This window comes from Emys orbicularis, chromosome 9, assembly GCF_028017835.1.
Source record: "Emys orbicularis isolate rEmyOrb1 chromosome 9, rEmyOrb1.hap1, whole genome shotgun sequence".
NCBI lineage: Eukaryota > Metazoa > Chordata > Testudines > Emydidae > Emys > Emys orbicularis.
The window spans coordinates 73009899-73030630 of NC_088691.1; the positions used below are offsets into that span (position 1 = coordinate 73009899).

General features: G+C 40.0%; 1 protein-coding gene across 1 annotated transcript in view; it reads right to left on the reverse strand.

Moving 5' to 3' along the window:
- DNER (delta/notch like EGF repeat containing) overlaps positions 1-20732 on the reverse strand; it is a 277948-nt gene that overhangs the window by 114015 nt on the left and 143201 nt on the right. The window contains exons 3-4 of the mRNA XM_065411069.1: positions 20135-20229; positions 17054-17220 (exon numbers count right to left, since the gene is read on the reverse strand). Coding sequence (XP_065267141.1) covers positions 17054-17220; positions 20135-20229 — 262 coding nt within the window. The remainder of the gene's footprint in view (positions 1-17053; positions 17221-20134; positions 20230-20732) is intronic.

Sequence of the window (20732 nt, forward strand, 5' to 3'; positions counted from 1 at the left end):
AGACTGACAGCATTAAGGAACGATTCAACTACTGGTTCAGCAGATGCAAAATGACAATTGGTATTGTTTACCCGTGTGGAGGGCAGAGATGGAGCAGCAGTCTGTTGAATCTGAACTGCAAGACACAAGGGCTATGAGAAGAGCTCAACGTGGATCTATAAGGTTCAGGGAGGCTTTGAAAGACCATTTTAACAGTGAGCCAGAGTAATATCTATTGTAGTGTGCTCTGTCGGGCCCCGCTCTTTTGTGGCCTGATCTGAATTGTGTGGTGATTGCTGTACATCTACGAATATAACATTGTCAATGAACCTATTAATTTTGTGACTGATCCTATGAGTTGTGTAACACTGTGCAATAACAAGCATCAGGATTATTGTGCAATAACAGGTAATCTGTTGTTTTCAGAACTTCTGAGTATATGTGGTGAACTGATACAGATAAGAACATAAGAATGGCTATACTGGGTCAGACCAAAGGTCCATCCGGCCCAGTATCCTGTCTGACGACAGTGGCCAATGCCAGGTGCCCCAGAGGGAGTGAACCTAGCAGGTAATGATCAAGTGATCTCTCTCCTGCCATACAATTCCACCCTCTGACAAACAGAGGCTAGGGACACCATTCCTTACCCATCCTGGCTAATGGGCATTAATGGACTTAACCTCCATGAATTTATCTAGTTCTCTTTTAAACCCTGTTATAATCCTAGCCTTCACAACCTCCTCAGGCAAAGAGTTCCACAGGTTGACTGAGGAAACTTGGTGGAGTGAGGACAATCAATGGGACACAATCATTCCAGGGTACAACACATATCGGAAGGACAGAACAAGTCATGCGGGGGAGTGGCACAGATGAATTATGTTCCAAACAACAGAATTCTATTCTGTAACAAAAAACTCTGTACAATTTTAAAATACATTAAAAACTTAATAAATTAAGAGAACTGAACCTATGAAGGGTAAAGAACATTCATGTCCATTTCAGCCACATTCTGTGGCTTGGTACTGCAGCAGGCCCTGATGCCACATGGATTGTGAGGCACGTATAGGGAGATCCATATATTGAGTTCTCTATGGACTGCAGAGGGAGGCGAGCCTGAGATCATTGAACCTGCAGGTCCATCACAGTCTGCAGCATCTGTGTTTGCTGCCTGAGAAGCCCCATTACGTCCTGGTGCATCTCCCTCCTTTTCCTGCTGGGATTTCTGGGCTTTTCTCCACTTCTCTTTCCACAATGTTCATCTTCCAGGCCCTGTGCTTACAGTCCAATATGCAGCACTGGCTTGCAGGATCTCATTGAACGTGTGATCCTGAATCCTCTTCTTTCTCCTTATCTGGCTCAGGCGTGGAGAGGGAGACCCTGAAGGTAGCAATGGCTGCAGCTGAAGATGAAACACTCAGAGGTACCATTGTGAGCATATTCGCTACTGAAAGTGAAACAAGATGCTGAACTCACTCCCCTACGTTCTCCCTTTACTTGGGATTGCTTGTGCACAGTGCCCAACACGCCACCAGCCATGATGAGTATGGCCCTCTGGGAGTTGGGGAAATGAAGAGGAAATTGCTTGGCTGCATGATTCTAGTAGCGCAGGGCAACAGCACTGAATATTGGCACCATTTTTCATAGGCTGTGATGCTTTAGCTGATATCTCACTCCTGAGTGTCGCAAAGGCAGAGAGAACACAGTTGCTGCTAGCGTCCCGAAGACGCCCAGACCCTTGTGCTGCTAGCCTGTGTACTGCAATGGTGCCTACTGAAATTATAGCTGAGTGGTGTGGAGGAAGAAATAAGGCAGCACTCCCTAGAAACCTTCAGCAGACAATTGCAGAGTACCTCCATGAAAATTTCATGAAGATCTCTCAGCAGGATTCAAAGGACACCTCTATGCACATAAAAAAAATCTGCTCTGCATGCCCCCTGTACTCTAGAGGGGAATGAAAAGTAGATAGCAACTCTACCTCTCTTGGTAGTACCACTACCTCTTCTAGCACAAGTAAATTAGTGAAAAGTCAAAAAATGTGTCCTGCTACTTTGGGGGTGCCATCCCTCTAATTAAAAATTTATCTACAAACTTACCCGAGACTCCTTCCCCTGCACCAGGCTCGCCCGTGCTTGACTGGCTGGACTGCGGTGGAGTCAAAAACAGGTCCTGGCTTGCTGCGCAGCTGGATCCCGCTATCTCCTGTTTCCCATATTACTCCTCCTGATCCACTACCTCCTCCTTGCCGTTCATGGCAAAGACCTTTGATTCAGGCTCTTCAGAGTTATCTGCGGTGCTGGGTGTGTGTGTGGGGGGGTCTCTGCCAAGTAGGGCATGCATCTCTTTGTATAGGCAGCAGGTCTGCAGGTCAGCACCAGATTAATTGTTGGCCTCTCTGACCTTCTGGTATTCCTGCCGCAGCAATTTGGCTTTCACACAGCACTACTGCTGGTGCCTGCCATACACCTTTTCCTGCATCCTATGAGCAAGCTGCTCGTAGATATCAACGTTTTTATGGCTGGTCCATAGCACAGCCTCTTCTCCCCACAGGCCCAGGAGATCCAGTATCTCCTGTCTGCTCCAGGCAGCAACATGTCTGGAGTGTGTAGCTGGCATGGTCAGCTGGGCAGTTGCGCTCAAAAATGGAAAGCTTCAAGTGTGCTTGCCAAGCTGAGCAATCAGGAAAAGGAATTTCAAAAACGTGCAGGGCTTTAAAGGGGAGGGGAGGTTTCTGGTCTCTGTGGCCCCTGGGCAGCAGAGTTCACAATGGTGACCAGAATGGTCAGTGGGTGGCATTGTGGGATAGCTGCTGGAGGACAATTAGGGTTGTCATAAGTAACGCAGTGTCTACACATGCACCGCATTGACTGTGGCTCTATATCACTCGGGGAAGTGGTGTTAGTATATCGGTGTAATGGGGTGCTTACAGCGGTGGGAGATCAATTTAAGTGTAGAAACATGCACGACTAGGTTGAAGTAAACCGCCTTGCATCGACCTAACTTTGTAGTGTAGACCAGGCCTAAGGCACTAGAGAATAGCTGCCCAGAACATCACAGATCCCTCTGTGATGGCAGAAAAGCTGCCATGTGGACACAAACCATGTTATTTGTAACTGGTTAGCTAACCAGGCCTCCACCCAGTTACAAAAATCACTGATGTTGAAGTGTGGAGGAACAATTTGTTACAGAAGGCATGAATCAGTCAGACCCCATTTTGGCAGCAGCATATTTGATCTCCATTGTTAAATGTAGTGCTTAGTGACAAACATATCAAGAACCCTTTCAAATGCTTTCCAGTCAGAAAAAAAATAATCACATGAAATACTGGGATTTAAAAAGTAATTCTTCTCTGAGCAAAAACTGTAAAAACATCATCATGCGGCTACATCTCTATTGTTTCTCACTAATAGCATAAAAACCCCACTCAGTTTCCAAATAAACACACGTTCCTTACTAACTGCCAGCATTGAAAAATCACACTGGGATTGGATAGTCAAGCTGAGTCATTTCCTTCTTATACATAATCACCAACACAGTAGTACTATTGCTGGCCAATTATGCTCTCAGTCTCAGTAACATTTGTGCAATGCCACTAACCTTAGTGAGGATCACTGAGGTACAGATTGATAACAATGAAGTTGCATAGGTGCAACTGAGGACATGAATTTGGCCTGTAGTTCTTTATTACTGGTGGTGGTGCTTGAGAAGGAAAGTACTCAGCTTGACTTTCAAAGCTGAAGCTGAATTTTGCAGAGCTGGTGGTTAGATTATATTTGTAAACTGAACAAATATGAGTTGGAATCACCTGGGCATAATAAACCCCAAAATGAATTTTCACAGCCACTTTTCTGTGTAGAACCACATTTAAAATAGTTCATGGCTTTGTGTTACTGCCTCTAAATATGGCACAATTCGATGAAACAAATAAACCACATAAAGAAGAACAAAATCACATAGCAATGTGATATGGACCCTTATGAGATTATTTGTATACTGCCTGCAATATCAGCTTAGAGTGTGGCTTTCTGCCATGTCTCTGAGGGCTGTATTTATTGCACTAGACAATGGTGCCAGCATACTAAAAGATGGCAGGATTGGCTAAACTAATAGATTTCCCACACAAGGATTTCCCATTACACGCTTGTTGTGTTCCTGAATGAAAGTAATTGAGAACACCCACAGTGCAGGCAAATTTGCAATTAACAATATTTTGGGGCCAAACAGACAGACCGTCAAGAGTGTCTGATCCCTCAAGGAGCTGAGGCAGACTGTAAAAGGCACAGGTTTTATCTATGCTCATTGGTTCAGTCTGAAAATGGGTAAGATCATGAAAGGATTGACTAATCCTATTTTAACATATACACACTGTATAATAATAAATAGCAACACCGATTATCTGAGGACCTCAAAGCACTTTACAAACTTAATGAACTGTGCCTCACAAAACCCCTTGGAATTAGGTATTAGTGTCCCCGTTTTACAGGTAAGAGGAGAAGTTAAGTGACTTGTCCAAGGCCTCACAGCTAGTCTGTGACAGAGCCATGAATAGATTGCAAACATCCTGACTTCTAGTCCTGTGCTTTTTTCATTAGACCATCATTCTGCAACAGAAATCTGAAAACTGGTTTTTGCCCCAAAAACTATAGATATCAACAAGTCATAAACCATCTACCATGAGCTTTGAAAAGCTGAATTTCCAAAGGTTAAACTATAAAATGTACTCACTTCCCACGATTACCTGCTGGGACATACAGTAGTTAAAGGTGAACTGCAAAGTATTTGACAAATTTTTTTTTAAAAAATTGTAAAATTTCTACCTCCACCCCAAAAAATGCAGAAGTTGCTTAGAAATACAGCACTATGATTTGGCAAAAGTTGAATTAAGTATCACTTGCCAGTCCTGCTCTCTACTCCATTCTGTGGCCATTTTGTGTGGAGTTAGGCAGCCTCCGAGCACACCTACAGGATCAGGCCCTGGAGGACAGACAGGTGAGGGAAGGCCGATCTTCACCTGGCTTGAGGCTTAGGCAGAAGATAGGCATCCAGATGCCTGCCTGGGCAGCAGTGCACATGCCCAGAAGCAGAGGTTTAGGCACCTAAGGAACTTTTACAGCAAAAATTTAGGCACCAAGTGAGTTCAGGTGCCCACAGGGTTAGGTAACAGCTGAGCAGGGATTCTGTGGATCACAGTAGTGCCTAAATCTGAGACTCAGGCACCTAGGTCCTTTGTGGATCTAGGCCAAAGAAATTACAGTTTAATGCTTGAAAGAGGAGGCCCTATATTATATTATATTTTCATAAACAGTCTGTTGAAGATTTGCTGCCAGAACACAAGTGTGGTATATTGCAGCAGCACAAAAGGATTTAAAAGTTTCTTTTATTTCAGCTTCATGTTTCCTTCTTGGCTTATAAAGCTATCATTTAAAAACAGTCCTTGAAATTAACACCTCGTTGAACTGAATGAATAATGTAGTTCACATTCTGCTGCTGTTGCTACTGTTACCTGAGGGTATGACTACACAGCAACAAGAAATCTGCGGCTGGGCTGTGCCAGCCGACTTGGGTTCACGGGGCTCAGATTGTAGGGCTGTTTCACTGCTGGGTAGGGTTCTGGGCTTGCGCTGGAGCCCAGGCTCTAGGACCCTGTGAGATGGAAGGGTCCCAGAGCCAGGTCTCCAGCCTGACCCAGAAGTCTACACAGCAATGAAACAGCCCTGCAGTTCAAGCCCTGGGAGCCCAAATCAGCTGGAATGGGCCAGCCATTGGTTTTTCTTTGCTGGGTGACAATTTTCTGCAAGGCTGGTGTAGGGCCTAAACCTAAGTGGAATCCTCCCTGCTGTAAGCACAACACTCAGTCGTGTTTGTACAAATAAGTCCTTAAAGGTGAACTGCAATCATAAAAACGAAAATTCTATTTACTTGAGCACAATGCACTGAATTCACCAATAACCAGGCTATGGTATTGCACTGAAATAACTAAAACTGTTTTAATTTACTCTCTTTGTTATTTTGGTGTAAGTCTGTGTGTAGACAGACACTCTTATTGTAAAATAAAATTGTCCTATTTCAATTTTACTTATCTCAGTAAAAAATCAACTTAAGCTAAATTGAATTCTTCAGATGGAAATATGATTATCTTTCCACTGCATGAGGTGTAATAACACTGAATGCCTCTAAGGGTGCACATATACTGGACCTAAAACACACAGATTGCAATTATTCTTCTAATCTGAAACCCTCACAACCAGATACATTAAAGATTAGGATCCCCTCATCGTTGTAATTAGTTTCAAAATAGCTACAGATTATCTTTCATTATCAGTTTATTTTAATATAATTTTCTTTTGTACCAAAGACATTCACTTTGTCTGCATAATATGTCTCTAACCCATGTTAGAGGTTACCAATAGCTAATGCATGAAGAAGAGCGATAACTGTGTGCATTAAATGACCCAGAGACCATCAATAGAGCAGATAATTAAAACTCATGAGACTGGAGATTAATAGTGGTCAGGGCAAAGATGTCTGAGTGGAAACCTTCTGGCATTACAAAGGCAGGTGAGCACTTTTAATGCTAAATGTTGCTTCTGCACAAAACACACACAGATAGAGCCAATCCACAAAGTTTTTATACAAACCCTCAAAAGTTCACAAGCGTGTTTAGAGCTGAGATTGTAGTTCAGACTCATTACTAATTTTCATAGAGCTAAATTAAGCATGCTTTAAAATTCAGATGAGGTGTCATTTAACTACAGAAGTCACCATGATAAACTTGGATGACTATACGTGGCAGAAAATTTTCACTATTGCTGTATATTATATACTTCATTACATGTGCAATATGTTGTGTAAATACAATCTACTGTGCACTTCTCAAATGAATAGGGTTACCATATTTCCACAATCAAAAAAGAGGACACTGGGTGGGAGCCCCGCTCTAGCCCCGCCCCCATCCACTCCTTCCACACCCCCGCCCCGACAGCCCCCCCGAACCCCTGACCCAGCCAATCCCCCCTACTCTCTCTCCCTTGACTGCCCCCCTCCAGAAACCCCCTACCCTGCCGCTCAGAACAGCATGTTGGGCACCACGCGGAGCCCGACACGTGGCTGCGTTCCCCAGCGCAACACACAACCCGGTCCCTGCCCCCACACAGTGCTGCCGGAGCAGGGCGCTGGGGAGGAGGAGAAGTGGGGGAGGAGGAGGAGCTGCCGAGGCCCGATGCGAACAGCCCGGCCGGCCGGCGATCTGAGAATGCAGGGAGGGAGGGGAGGGGAGTAGCTCTACATTGGCTGGGCTGGACTCCGGCAGCTGATCTGAAGCTGCGGGGGAAGGGCTCTGGTTGCCGGAGCCCCATGCGAGCGGCTGAATTTCCTGCAGCCCTGCCGCGCTCTGCATGGGGGGGAAATCCCGGACATTTGTAGCTATTTACAAATTCCCCCCGGACGCTATTTTTAACCCAAAAAGCCGGACATGTCCGGGAAAATCCGGACGAATGGTAACCCTACAAATGAATGACTTTCACAAAATCTGTTTGTATAGCATACATATGTTGAACATGTGTATTGAAGGCTGTTAAAAGTTTTGTTACTGAGAAATAGTATGTGATCGTGTGATTCATAACTGTATGGTAATGCATGCCCCAAATGGAACACGGTGAAAGCATACTCGCTGCTACACCTATTTATGCAGTTCAGCATGCTCCCCACTGCACATGAGCCCCACCTTAAGGGCATATGCAAAATGGGAGGGAAGGGTCATGGGCCCACTATATTGCAGGGACTGTAACTATGATTGGGGCTTCCTTTGGCCATGTAAGAGAAAGGGAGTAGTCTTCTTGCAGCACCATGAAGCGACTGCATAAGGGCCTGGCATAATTTGTCCCTAGCATTTAAACAGCACTATTTGGTGATGCACCTTCAATGTGAGATTGCCAATGCAAAACTAATTAGGCTGAGTTTAGCTACAGTATTTTAGACAGAGTCTTAGAAAGAATTTAAAATTACTAAATATAGAAAGCTGTTAGTTACTACAGTTATGTTCATTGCTAAGTACTAAGATCACTAGTCATAAAGCGTTTTTGTGCTGTTTGTACAAGACAAATGAGAAATTTACATTCCATTGGGGATTTATAAGTCAAAGCATCTTTTTAAATTATTACTGAATTCCTAATGACTTCTGATTCAAATAATACTTTTCCAAGGTCACATGAGAAAAGTTACAGTTCAGTTTATTTAGGGTATAAAATTCTATTTATACTGGAGAAAAGTATAAATTTTTCACCACATACAATAGGGAAGTCTGTAAAAGACCTTTGATGCATTTTCCCATTATATCTTCTCATTGTACTTATCACATTGTTTCTTAGTACATACATGTACGTATTTTAAAACCAATTACAGTAACTCCTCACTTAACGTTGTAGTTATGTTCCTGAAAAATGTGACTTTAAGCGAAACGATGTTAAGCAAATCCAATTTCCCCATAAGAATTAATGTAAATAAGGGGGTTAGGTTCCAGGGAAATTTTTTTCACCAGACAAAAGACTACACACACACACACACACACACACAGTATAAGTTTTAAATAAACAATTTAATACTGGTACACAGTGATGATAATTGTGAAGCTTGGTTGAGGTGGAGGAGTCAGAGGGTGGGATATTTCCCTTACTGCTAAATGATGAACTAGCAATTGGCTGAGCCCTCAAGGGTTAACTCTCTCACTCTACAAGGCAGCAGGAATGGAGGGAGATATGCGCATTTCCCCTTTAAGTACACTGCCTTGTTAATTAGATCAGCTTGCTGAGACAGCACCTGCTACAATCTCCCTCCCTCCTGAGCCCTGGTGTGTCCCCCATGCTCTATGGAAGATGGGGTAAGTGGGGAGCAGGGGGAGGGGGACACCCTGACATTAGACCCCCCTCTTCCTTCCCTCCCCCCGCCCCCTGCACAGCAAGCAGGAGTCTCGGGGAGCAGCTCCAAGGCAGAGGGCAGGAGCAGCACATGGCAGTGGGGGGAGGGACAGCTGCAACTGCTAGCCTGCTGGGCAGCTGCTGCACAGGGAAGTTAGGGGAGCGGGGAGCTGATGGGGGGCTGCCAGTCCACCCTGGTTCTAAGCCCCCACCAGCTAGCTCCAACAGGGTGCTCTTCCTGCAAGCAGTAGACAAAGCAGGTGGCTACCATACGATGTTAGAAGGGAGCATTACACAACTTTAAACAAGCATGTTCCCTAATTGATCAGCAACGTAACAACGAAACAACGTTAACCAGGATGACTTTAAGTGAAGAGTTACTGTACTACTTAGACTAGCCATAAATAAGACTGCATGATAGAAAGTAGGTTGGATAAAAATCATGATTATTTTTTAAAAATTTAAATCGTATTTTTAATTTAATATTTTTATTTATATCAGATTTGTTTTACTTACACATTGCTAGTTCTTTACATTCTTCCGACTTTATAGTCTTCAATAACAAAACTGAATGTTTTGGGCTTGTTTCCTTAAATAATTTCCTAATTATCAGTAGAATTTCAGATTCTGCACAGATTTTATTTCTAAAAACTATCACATTTAAAGTGATCATCTATGCTGAAAAAGAATTCAGGGCTTCATTAATATCCTTACTATAAGAACACTCAAACTCATAATTGATAAGCAAATAGCCAGCCAGTACCATTTTCTGATATACTGAACTTTCCCAAGTCAAGAAAGCTAAAATGCTTTCATCAAGGTCAATGGTGCCAAAATAGGGATTTAGGAGCCTAATTTAGGGATCCAGTTTTTGAAAATGTTTCCCTGTGTGTATAGAGAAATTCCCAATAACTTTGTTAATGTACTATAAGTCTAAATAACTTTTCAGTATTAGCATTACAGCAATATTGTTTTGAAGTGACAAAGATTTATGCCATTAAGAGAAAAGTTTTAAAATAAAAATACAAATTTTAGCCCTGCTGCTACAAACATGTACACATGTGAAGCTCCACTAAAGATAATATGATTATTGATGTGTGCAATTACATACAAGTTCAGTTGGTTACGGGGTTAGGGTATTAATTTTCCCTATTGTATGTTTTACAAAACTGCTATAATAAAAAAAAACAAAATTAAAATAAGATATCCTGTCAGCGGTGGCATTTTAAAAAGTCAACAGAATTTACAATTTAGTTAATTATAAATTTTTATCTACATTTGCAATAGCGCAAATTTTCAAATTAGTTTCACAAAGTCTCAACTGGATTTAAATTATTTTTTTAAATTAAGTGATTTAAATTATTATTTAAAATCAGCTGATTAAATTGCTTTAATTTAAAATTGCTCTACAACCTGACAAAGTCAGATTACACTGCTGGCCTAACTCAGTCCCTACAATCAAAATACTAGACAACAATAGATGCTACAAGTGGAAATTATGTTGAGAGGATTTATTGTTCTGCCCTCAGTAACATGACAATTCTAAATCATATTTTATTTATGTATAATGATAGCTAAAACGGTAACAGAGGATAAAATTCAATCCTAAATATGCTAAGCCTCTTGGTTCACTGGCTATCAACTTTTATTGGCACTGAATGATAATTCAGAATTTCTTGATTTGAGCTATGGTATTTTAAGTACATTCCTGTAATTTTTTTTCTTTTAAAAGGGAAAGATATTCTCAATCTCAGCTATACTGAAATGGAAAAATGTGTCTACAAATTTTCTTTTCTGTCTGTTTTTTTTAAACATACAATTAAAGAAAAGCAAATATACCTATGCCAACCTACAAAGCCCCCCCACCCCTTGTTGGGCCTTATTATGGAATTTATGAAACTCGACAAGCATCTTTTAGTGCAGGTGGTCTCATACAGTACTTTAGAAATATTAATGAAGCCTCCCAAACCACGCGAGATAAATAACCCTTCCCCCGTGTTACTGATAGGGAAAGAAGGTGAGACTTTCTCAAGATCCTTATGCACTAGGCTTTTTTCTGATATATTTCACACTGTCATTAACACTGCTGCAGCTCCATCAGTGGACACAATGGTAGTAGGGGTGCTAGAACAGAAAAGCCACTGACTGCCAGCAGTGTTCGACTATCATATATCATGCAAACTGATTACAAGCAGGTTTTGACAACATGGCTACATTTGCTGGCAGTCATGGGAAGCCTTGTTACCAGAGATGGAGCTGCACTGGCATTAGCAACAGTGGGACATTTTTCTGGAAAACAGCTAACATGAATGCAGCCAATACATCAGAGGCAGAGTTGAAAATAAAATCTGGAGTCCTCAATGCCAATTGGATGTTCTACAATACCATGTCCCAATCATGAGCACTTTTGGGAAACTGACTACAACTGAACAGATAACTATGAAGTATGTTACACACTTTCGTTATCTATTTTCCAAATCATCAAAACAATATAACATCAAATCATTGCAATTTTTCTTATTTCCCAAGTCAAGAAAGCTAGACTTGGGAAATACTAGAAATGTTACTAGAATTAGACTATTAAATGTTATTTGCCAAAGTAAAAAAGCTATAGCCATTTAAATCTGAATGTTTTTAAACACTTTTATATTCAGCAAAACTTTCCATAATTTTGAAATGCATGACTGTGATTTATGTTTTCATTCACAGTAAGGAGCGAGTTTATAAATCCTTCAAAGATAAAAAGCTAAAAATTAACGAGGGTGATTCTGGTGCTCACCTCAACACTCTACTCATATGAGACAGTTGCCACAACTAGCTGGGCTTCACACAATGTAGGGAATTTGCCCAGCTAGAAGGAGCATGTCAGATGGGAGCGGTCTCCATAGTGCTAATTTAGTAAGACCTGGATTACAAAACTGTGGTTAGAGCAGCTTTTTTTTTTTCTTCTTCTTCTTCTTCTTCTAGGCAAATTTTACTAAATATTCTCAAGAAAGATACTTCATTAGCTCAAAAAGGAAACCAAAGGAACCTGCAACCATGTCAGATAGAAACAGATATATATGTAAATGGCACTAGGACTACTGTATTATCCCTTTCATGAGAGAGGGACTGGATATCTGGTGTTCTAGGATTGCCAGGAAAAATGTATAGTACTGTGTTTTTAGTTCTCAACTCAGTCTGCGAGGCCTTAACTATGCAGTTCCAATTAACAATCATGGAAATTTCAGTTTAAATACCCATTTATCAAACTGTTACTATACTATGCATTCCATTGTAATGACATTTTTCAGCACCTTGTCAAATGCATTACATCCGATTTCAATAAAATAACATATTGCAATACAGAGTAGATATATGATCAGAACTGGGTTAAGTTTTTGCAGCTCCTCATTGATGACATAGTTCTGGTGACACTAATGATCACATACTGCTGAGGATCCTGAGTTAATCTAATAAAGCTCATGAATCTTGTAAATATAGTAGGACATTAGGGCCCTATACTCCTGCCAATTTAGATGAATATCTCCCACTGACTTCAAGGGTCTTTGGACCATATAGTGTGAAATTCTGGACTCGCTGAAGCAAATGGCAACATTCCCATTGAGTTCAGTGGGGCCAGAATTTCACCTACAGTAAATGTTTTCATTTTCTATTTAAACAGATGATTTTTTCTGATGACATTTTCAGTTATATACCCCATCTAGTCATATGTTACTTTCTCTGAGAGTCAACCTTACCTGGGACCAATTAATTATGAACTCACGTTAGTGACTCCATCATTAAAAGTGTGAAAAATGTATCCTGTAAGCTCAACTTTAACCTCCTACCATTGTAATAAAAAACAAAAAAATACAACCCTCCTTTCCTCATAAATTTGTCATGCATAGTCTTTGTCCAAAGAAGAATATTTAGGAAAATCTAAAGTTAATTGGACAGCTGTTTCGTTCAATCACAGGTACTTGAAGAAGTGCTGTGTTTTCAATTTTTTAATTGTTTTCTTTACTTTTTTGCCCATTGATAAGTCATTGTCCATGGGGTCCCCAAAAAGACACCCCAAAAGCTAGGGGCATACAGCCCATACATTTATTCAAACAAACCAACCAAAGTGGAAACAAACAAAAGAGGGAGATGAACATAGTCTTTGCAGCAAAGGGTTAATATAGCTATCATTGCCCTGATTGGCACAACCCAACATCCAAGCCCAGCATGATACATGTCTGGCGTAAAGAGGAATAAAGCTGCCACTGTGCTAGACTCCAGCAATATACTTGTCCCCTAGAACTGTGGCCTCCCACCCCTAAGCAAAACAGGAGAATAAACTGATGCCCTGCAAAAACTACATAGGCTCCCAAAGTTTTGCCATATTCACACACTGGAACATATGGTATTTGTATGCGATACTGGCTTGACCTAAACAGAAATAAAAATTCAATGGTGAACCCACATAACATACAATTAGCAATCACACACCAATATGTTTGCCCTAAGTCTTGCCTCCAGAGGATGGGGGTGGCAGAGAAAACTTATTGCAGCAAAAGAGGTTTAATCGTCCTTTGCCTCACCCCCACACGCAGCCTGAAAGGGATGATGAGTGGGCTCCTCCCCAACAGAGTGCTTCTCAGAGCCAGAGCTGCAACAAAATGGCAGCATCTTATGGTCAGTACCAGCCAAGCCTGGCTTTATACCAGCAACCTGGAAGTAAAAAGTGTCCTGTCCCACTCCTAAACCACTGACCCATCCAGTGCACCTTTTTTCTTTTCAAAGCCTAAGTTGTATTTAATAGGTCACTCATTCCTTCTGACTAATAAATGTATCTTATGTTTCTCAATTAATGGCTCTAAGAAAAATGTTAGAAGATAGTCACATGTTTGTGGTATGGAATCTTACTCAAAACTCATTAAAATCATTCTTTAAGGAAGACAGTATTAATAAGATTGCTATGGAATGTATACGCTGTGACAATAACTGATTTCAGTAAGTATTGGAGTTGGCACCCCTTTCCCTTCTCAAGATGGCCCAGCTTTAATAAAGTAAATGTAGCAATTTAACAAATGTGGTCTATACAGCCATGGAACCATTATGACTTCATTTCCGCACTGCACTTTTTAAAGAATCTGACTATTTGCAAAGTCAGCATCCATTTTGTGAAACAAAATTCAAGTATCATGCTACAGAGAGGGCACACTGTCGCAGACTTTTATTCCTTCTCGTTTTGCTGTTCCATTCAATCCCCAAAAAGTCATTCAGACTGAGGTATAGGGCTGCTTTTCATATATGGTAAAACAATATGAACTCAAGGTTTTATTTATTTGTAATTCTTAGAGACTTCCATTACTTCCACTCAATAAATATTGTTTACACACTGCATCACTTGATTACTTTCTCCTGTCTGATTCCTTTCAGTAGTGTCTAAACAACTTTCAACAAATGTTAATTTAGTTAATTAGACACCAAGAGACACTACATAAAACAAATAATACATTTCCCTGAATGTTTTGTCTTTGGCACATTCAGGAAGACTTGTACGAAATAATTAAAGATCCAAGATGCATAAACTTGGAGGCTACACTGGGGAAAGTGACTTGAGAGAGTCATGTAATCTTTTTCTTTGATCTTCAGCTTACTCACATCTTCCCTTTCTTCTATAACATCTCTAATTAGAAAGGAAAAAATAAGAGGCCAATAAAATCTCTTTTAGTAAGATTAACTAAGGAAAGAAGAGTTTAAAAAAACTCAGTTGAATATGCAGAAAAAAATACAATGTTCAGTGCAACCCCTACATTTCTCTGAGAAATATAATACATATAAAGCAAATATTTGACTGATATATTCCTAGAAGGAAAGTAGCATTTTGCTTATATCATCCTACATTACCTCTTGGCTCAAGAGTATTACAGCTTAAGTATAATCAAACAAAGTAGCTGTTATAGTCATTGCTTTTTTGTATACAGCAAAGTCATCCATGTCCCTATTTTGATGCTTACATGCAATAGAACTTTTTGTGAATACTGAAAATAAAAACCTTGAAGTCTCACCTCGCTCCAATATATATATATATATATATATATATAAAAGGTACAGGGAGAGAGTATGTTTTATATTTATTTTCTTTGAACTAAAACTCAGAGTGCTACAAATGCACAGCAGATTATAAAACTAAAATGAAGAATTTAAGTAGATTTTGGGTCTTTTAATAAAATATTTAAATAAAAATGTACTGTGCATACCTCTTTACTAAACACTGATTAGCCCTCGATGCATGGTATCACTTCATTATTACTTGAGTCTCCATGTTACTCCATGCCATACTAATTTGTGATTATAGTGTCCTCTAACATCAGTCAAGATGATTGTGATTTCTTGGTTTTATTAAAAAAACTGCACTAAGGAGTTTGGAAAGCTCTGTACATATTTTTTAGGATCAGAAGATTAAAAAAAAAAATCACAAATTTCCAGTAGATGGAAGAAAAAGTTACAGAAGAAGAATTTGTAATGATGTACATGATGACCGAAGCCTCTATTACAAACTGCACGTAAACTTTGTCTTCACTAGGAAAAAAGGTACGTTCTTACCTTGTGTGAGCTAACACATGTTAACTAACACAAAATCAAAGACAAGGCAAATGTAGCTGTAACATAAGTTAGTAGATTGAGGTAAACATTCCCCCATAGACTTTACCTTGACCTGCTATCACGTGTAAAAACTACAAACTGCCTTATCTTCACTAGGATGTTACCTTATGTTAGTTGCCACGTCATGCCATGTTAGCACTACTCTCAGAGAGAAACTTTTAACTTTGGCAAATTAAATGCAAAAAAAAAAAAAAAATTAAAACGTAAGAGATTTAAGAGAAAGTGTTTATCTCAGCTCAAGGGGGAAAATGTAAAATAACTGGAAACCCATTTGGAGAAAATAAATGCCATTAAATTAAACCTGCTGCTGAGAAAGTAGCTGTACTAACAACCCTCGTCAGGATCTCTAATACACTGTCCCCTATCACTGTGGAAACAGCATTTCTGCTTTATTTGGGCTTCTCTCTGGCAGGGACATCCATTCGGAACACAGCCCAATATTTTTGCATAAGTGTTTTTGATGTTTTATATTTATTTGCAAAGCAGCCTGTGTTTCAGAAATGACAAATTACTGAACAATAATTCAGGGCCGCCCAGAGGCTTCAGGGGGCCTGGGGCAAAGCAATTTCGGGGGCCCCTTCCATAAAAAAAAGTTGCAATACTATAAAATACTATATTCTTGTGGGGGCCTGGGGCAAATTGCCCCCCCCTCTGGGCAGCCCAGCAATAATTTGTAGCAGCTTTTTCTTCATTTTGGAATGTAAAGTATTTCAAGACTATAACAAATAAGTACTGTTATTACTATGATTTCAATTTCATGACCTAATTTCAACAGACCATCTGTCCACAAAGCCCGATATAATTAAATCTATAGTCTCCATTCTTAAAGAATGTCTTTAAACCAATATTATTTTCCATATACTTTATTTAAACTGTATACCAATTTTCATTTCACACTTCCTCCCATGATATTTAGTGTTTCATTTTTCAATGAAGTATATTACAGTATATTAAGAGAGTTCTAACAATACTGTGTTTGTGTCATATTTACATAGGAATAAATCCTTGACACATAAGTGTTATTGGTGGGTAATTGGGTGTGAGAAGAGCAGACTTGCCCATTATATTTTAATATATTTTGAAGTTTACATTGTGTTCTAGGTATTTTACTCATTTAACTGATTTCAGACAAATTCTTTTCTCAAAGTGTACCATAATATAACAAATGATCAAAGAAACACCTTGAATATTAACATTTGGAGGCATTTACTGTAGTATTTATCAAAAAGCAACATAGTTAAATTAAAATGTATTAAAAAACCCTTTGTGTGTCTGAAGTAGATGGGTCAAATAACATTAACTGGAGTTCATATTAGATAGTTCCACATGTGTGCTACTTTGCAGCTTCAGATAGCATTCATTTGCTTTGTATTAACAAAATTCTAAAATATAGTCTTACCATCACATCTAGTTCTTCAAGCCCCTGGTAAATTAATAGAGCTGCCTCTACATTTCTTTAAGTTTTGCATAAATTATTGATTCTTGTGTAAGGCTGGAGATCAGGAGACCAGAACATTAGCACAACTCACCAATAAAGTAGTTATTTCCTAATGCAAGCATTTCCTCAGAAAGAACAAGTCCACCCAGTGCCTGGAGGAGAGTAACGCTTCTACCATCTATAAGTGAGCACTGTTTAAATCCAACTGCTGTAACCTTCCACAACAGGATAAGAGAAGCCGTGGCATCTTGCCTTATTCTAGAGACATGAAGGATAAAAATAATTACATGTCAGATTGAAGAAAATCAGTCTTATCAAACAATACATCATTCTGGACCAAAATTAATCAACAAAAAGAACGACTCAACTGTAGCAAATATACAATCAGAAAAAAAGGCTAATTTAATGCAAACAGACTATTTGTATTATCAAAATACAAATATTTTTATTACCACGCAATTTTCACTGCAGTAAGGCTGGATGCATGCACATTCACAATACAAAATCCTTTAACAGTAGGGTTTGAATAATGGTATATTTGAAAGCAGACATCATGTGCATTCTTAATTTCTAATCATTTAAAAGAACCATTTTCATGTCCAATGAACACTTTATATAACTTGACATAGCACAAAATCAGCATCCATATTCATGTACCATGCTCAGCATTCTATAAAAACTCCACGGCCCACCTGTGCTACAATAACTGGTTTTCTGCATATAAAAGCCAGGGCCAGCATTAGGGGGTAGAAAGTAGGGGAATTGTCTGGGGCTCCATACCACGGGGACCCCTGCAAAGCTACATTGCTCTGGCTTCAGCCCCATGTGGCGGGGCTCTGGGCCCCGGGCTTCAGCCCCATGTCGCAGGGCTTCAGCTTTTCTGCCATGGGCCCCAGCGAATCTAAAGCTAGCGCTGCTTGGCGGGGTCCCTGAAACCTGCTTGCGACCCCTAGGGGTCCGTGGATCCCTGGTTGAGAACCACTGATCTACTGAAATAGCCAGGGTTGAGTAAGGTAATGTCACTTGGAAGCAACTACAATATATGCACTCAGTTCCACATGATTTTAAATTTTATTTAGGTAAATACCATGCCTATAACTTGTTTCTATGGATCTGCCCTTCCTTTTGGTGTACTTTTTCCACTCCCTTGTGTACATGTATAATATGAATCTTTTCCAGACATCTGCATCAATTCACAGATGGAAGAATCCCAACTAGGACTGAGTGAACTTCCAAAGGTTCAAACATTCTATACAGTTTAGTATCCAAATGTTCAGAAGTTAGTCTGAATCTCCCTTGCCTAAAATTGGGCTGCTAATCTCTTGAGATCAGGCTCTCTTGAAGGATTTCAGCTACCTCAACTGTTTCAGCCATTCTAGAAATACAGTAAGAACAGCCTCTCCCAATTTTGCTTTCAGCTGAAACCAAGAACAGCAGAGGTATGTGAATGTAATCCACATGAAGAGATCCCCTCTTGTACCTGGACTATTTAAGAATAAAATTTTGGACAAAGCTTTGGATTTTTTTTTTATCCCAACTGGTAGGCCCCTCACTAATAACAACTTCAGGTAACCTGAATATGAGAGCAAGGAATGTCACAATTTAGGTCAAATTCCATGATCAAAATCACTGCAAGTTTACTAAAGTGATTGTTCTTACATAAATATATATTCAGGTCACATGTTCTACACAGGCCTTTTAACATAGGGAGTACAGTGAAATAAAGAAAATTAATTCAAGTGGTTGATAAACTGGAGTATTTCAGCTTGTAAACAGTGTAAGTACGTGCCTATCAGGGGCTGAACTGGGAAAAAGGTTGTGGTGCTCCTCCAAGTTTTGCCCACGTCAACTGCCAAAGTGAGACGCTTGCTCATAGTAGATATCACAAATGACCAACATATGACTGTGTGCTCCTTGGGTTCCTTTGAGATGGGCACCCCACACTGAGTTTTTAATATTCCCATGGACTCTACTGGACTCCTCAGGGTTGGCTTCTCAGATTCCTTCCTGGGCTCTACTTAGTACCTTCTTAATTTGAGGGGAAAAGTGGTAGTACGCTTCCAAATCCCACCCACATACAATGAGACATTAATCAGTGACTGTGCAGATCTGTGATCTTACCTCTCCTTTCTTACAGGCTTTCATGGGGAATGAAATAATTAACAATGTTGACATTTACATCATCATCACTGGGTGTCTGAATTAACAACTCAGTGAGACAAATCGGGCAGTTCCCACCTTTCAGTCTCATTGTTCCAGGCTCCCTGCAGACTCAAGGTAGACACAGTTGCAAGAGTTTCACTCTTTTTTGCAAACATCAAAATAAGTCAAAACTTTTTTTTTTTTTAAATGAAAGCTGTGATTCTAGAGCACAAGATGGCAGCACAAGAGTTGTCTCAGTGCGTTCTTTCAGGAGAAACCTAGCCTAAAGCAGCAGGAATGTTGCAAACCAGAAGGGAGATACACTGGCAGATCTTTATTTGAAAGCTCATACTGTACACCTATGCTTCATCCCAGCCAATGCTATCAGATTTTGGCTTTCAAGGGAATCAAATTCCGTTCATTAAAATTACACAACTGTCAGTGTGAAAAAGTGGATGCTATACACAACTTCAAACTCTTCAAAATCATATCTGCTTTGTAGGACACACACCTCTTCATAGAAGCATTCAAACTACTGATGTGAAGTTCAGACAAATATAAACAAATACATTACTCTGAATTTGGCAAAGGGAAATGTGAGCTGCTCTGGCTGTCAGAAATCATTGCTGCATGGAGTGAAAAGAAGGAAATGTTACACCCCTCTCCAAGTCAAACTGTTGTCCTCCACCTCTTTGCTCCAATTCCCAGTGTTCTCTGATGGCCAAAAGACACTTTACTTGCTTAGACCCTCCTCCCCCCCCAAAAAATGCCCCACAACCAAACCGAACAAAAAAAAACCCACTTAAGCACACATGTGAGCACTTGCACCCCTCGAAGAAGGTGCTCTGGTATTGCTAGGTCCCTCGTGTCATCTGGAGGCTCTCTGGAGTTCTTTCATGACATACCAAGGCATTTCATAGTCTGGCTGCCTAGGAGACAGCTGACTACAGCTCCCAAGACATGAATTCGGTACCAAACACTATTTAAATATTTATTATTCCAGGCTGCTATGACAAAGCAATATTCTTACTTTATTGATGTGTTCTGTGGAACTTCAAAGGAGATAAGCCGGCCTCCAGCAGAGTTGTTAGAACTGGCATTTCCACAAGCTACATCTGGGATTATCTGAAAACAGTAAAGATTGTTCTTTAAAGATTTAGTCCTTTAAAAGAGAATATAAAAAATTAGGGAAATTAATAAATAGGAAAAGAATATAAAAACAGCACCATTAACCAATCCTGATCTTTTAAGAAATTGTCAGGACAGACATTGAAAGTTTCATCATCAATACACATTTGAGGTAATACACCTCTACCCCGATATAACACGACCCGATATAACACAAATTCGAATATAATGCGGTAAAGTAGTGCTCCGGGGGGGAGGGGCTGCGCACTCCAGCGGATCAAAGCAAGTTTGATATAACGCGGTTTCACCTATAACACGGTCAGATTTTTTTGGCTCCCGAGGACAGCGTTATATCAGGGAAGAGGTGTATAAGGTTCTATGTTGTCTTCAATTGTTCTGGAAACTCACCTTATGGGTAATGTTTTCAAAAACAGCAAAAAAAACCCTCTCTACAGCTCTACATTTTAGTGAGCACTTACTGTGAGAGGTGTCCACCTTTA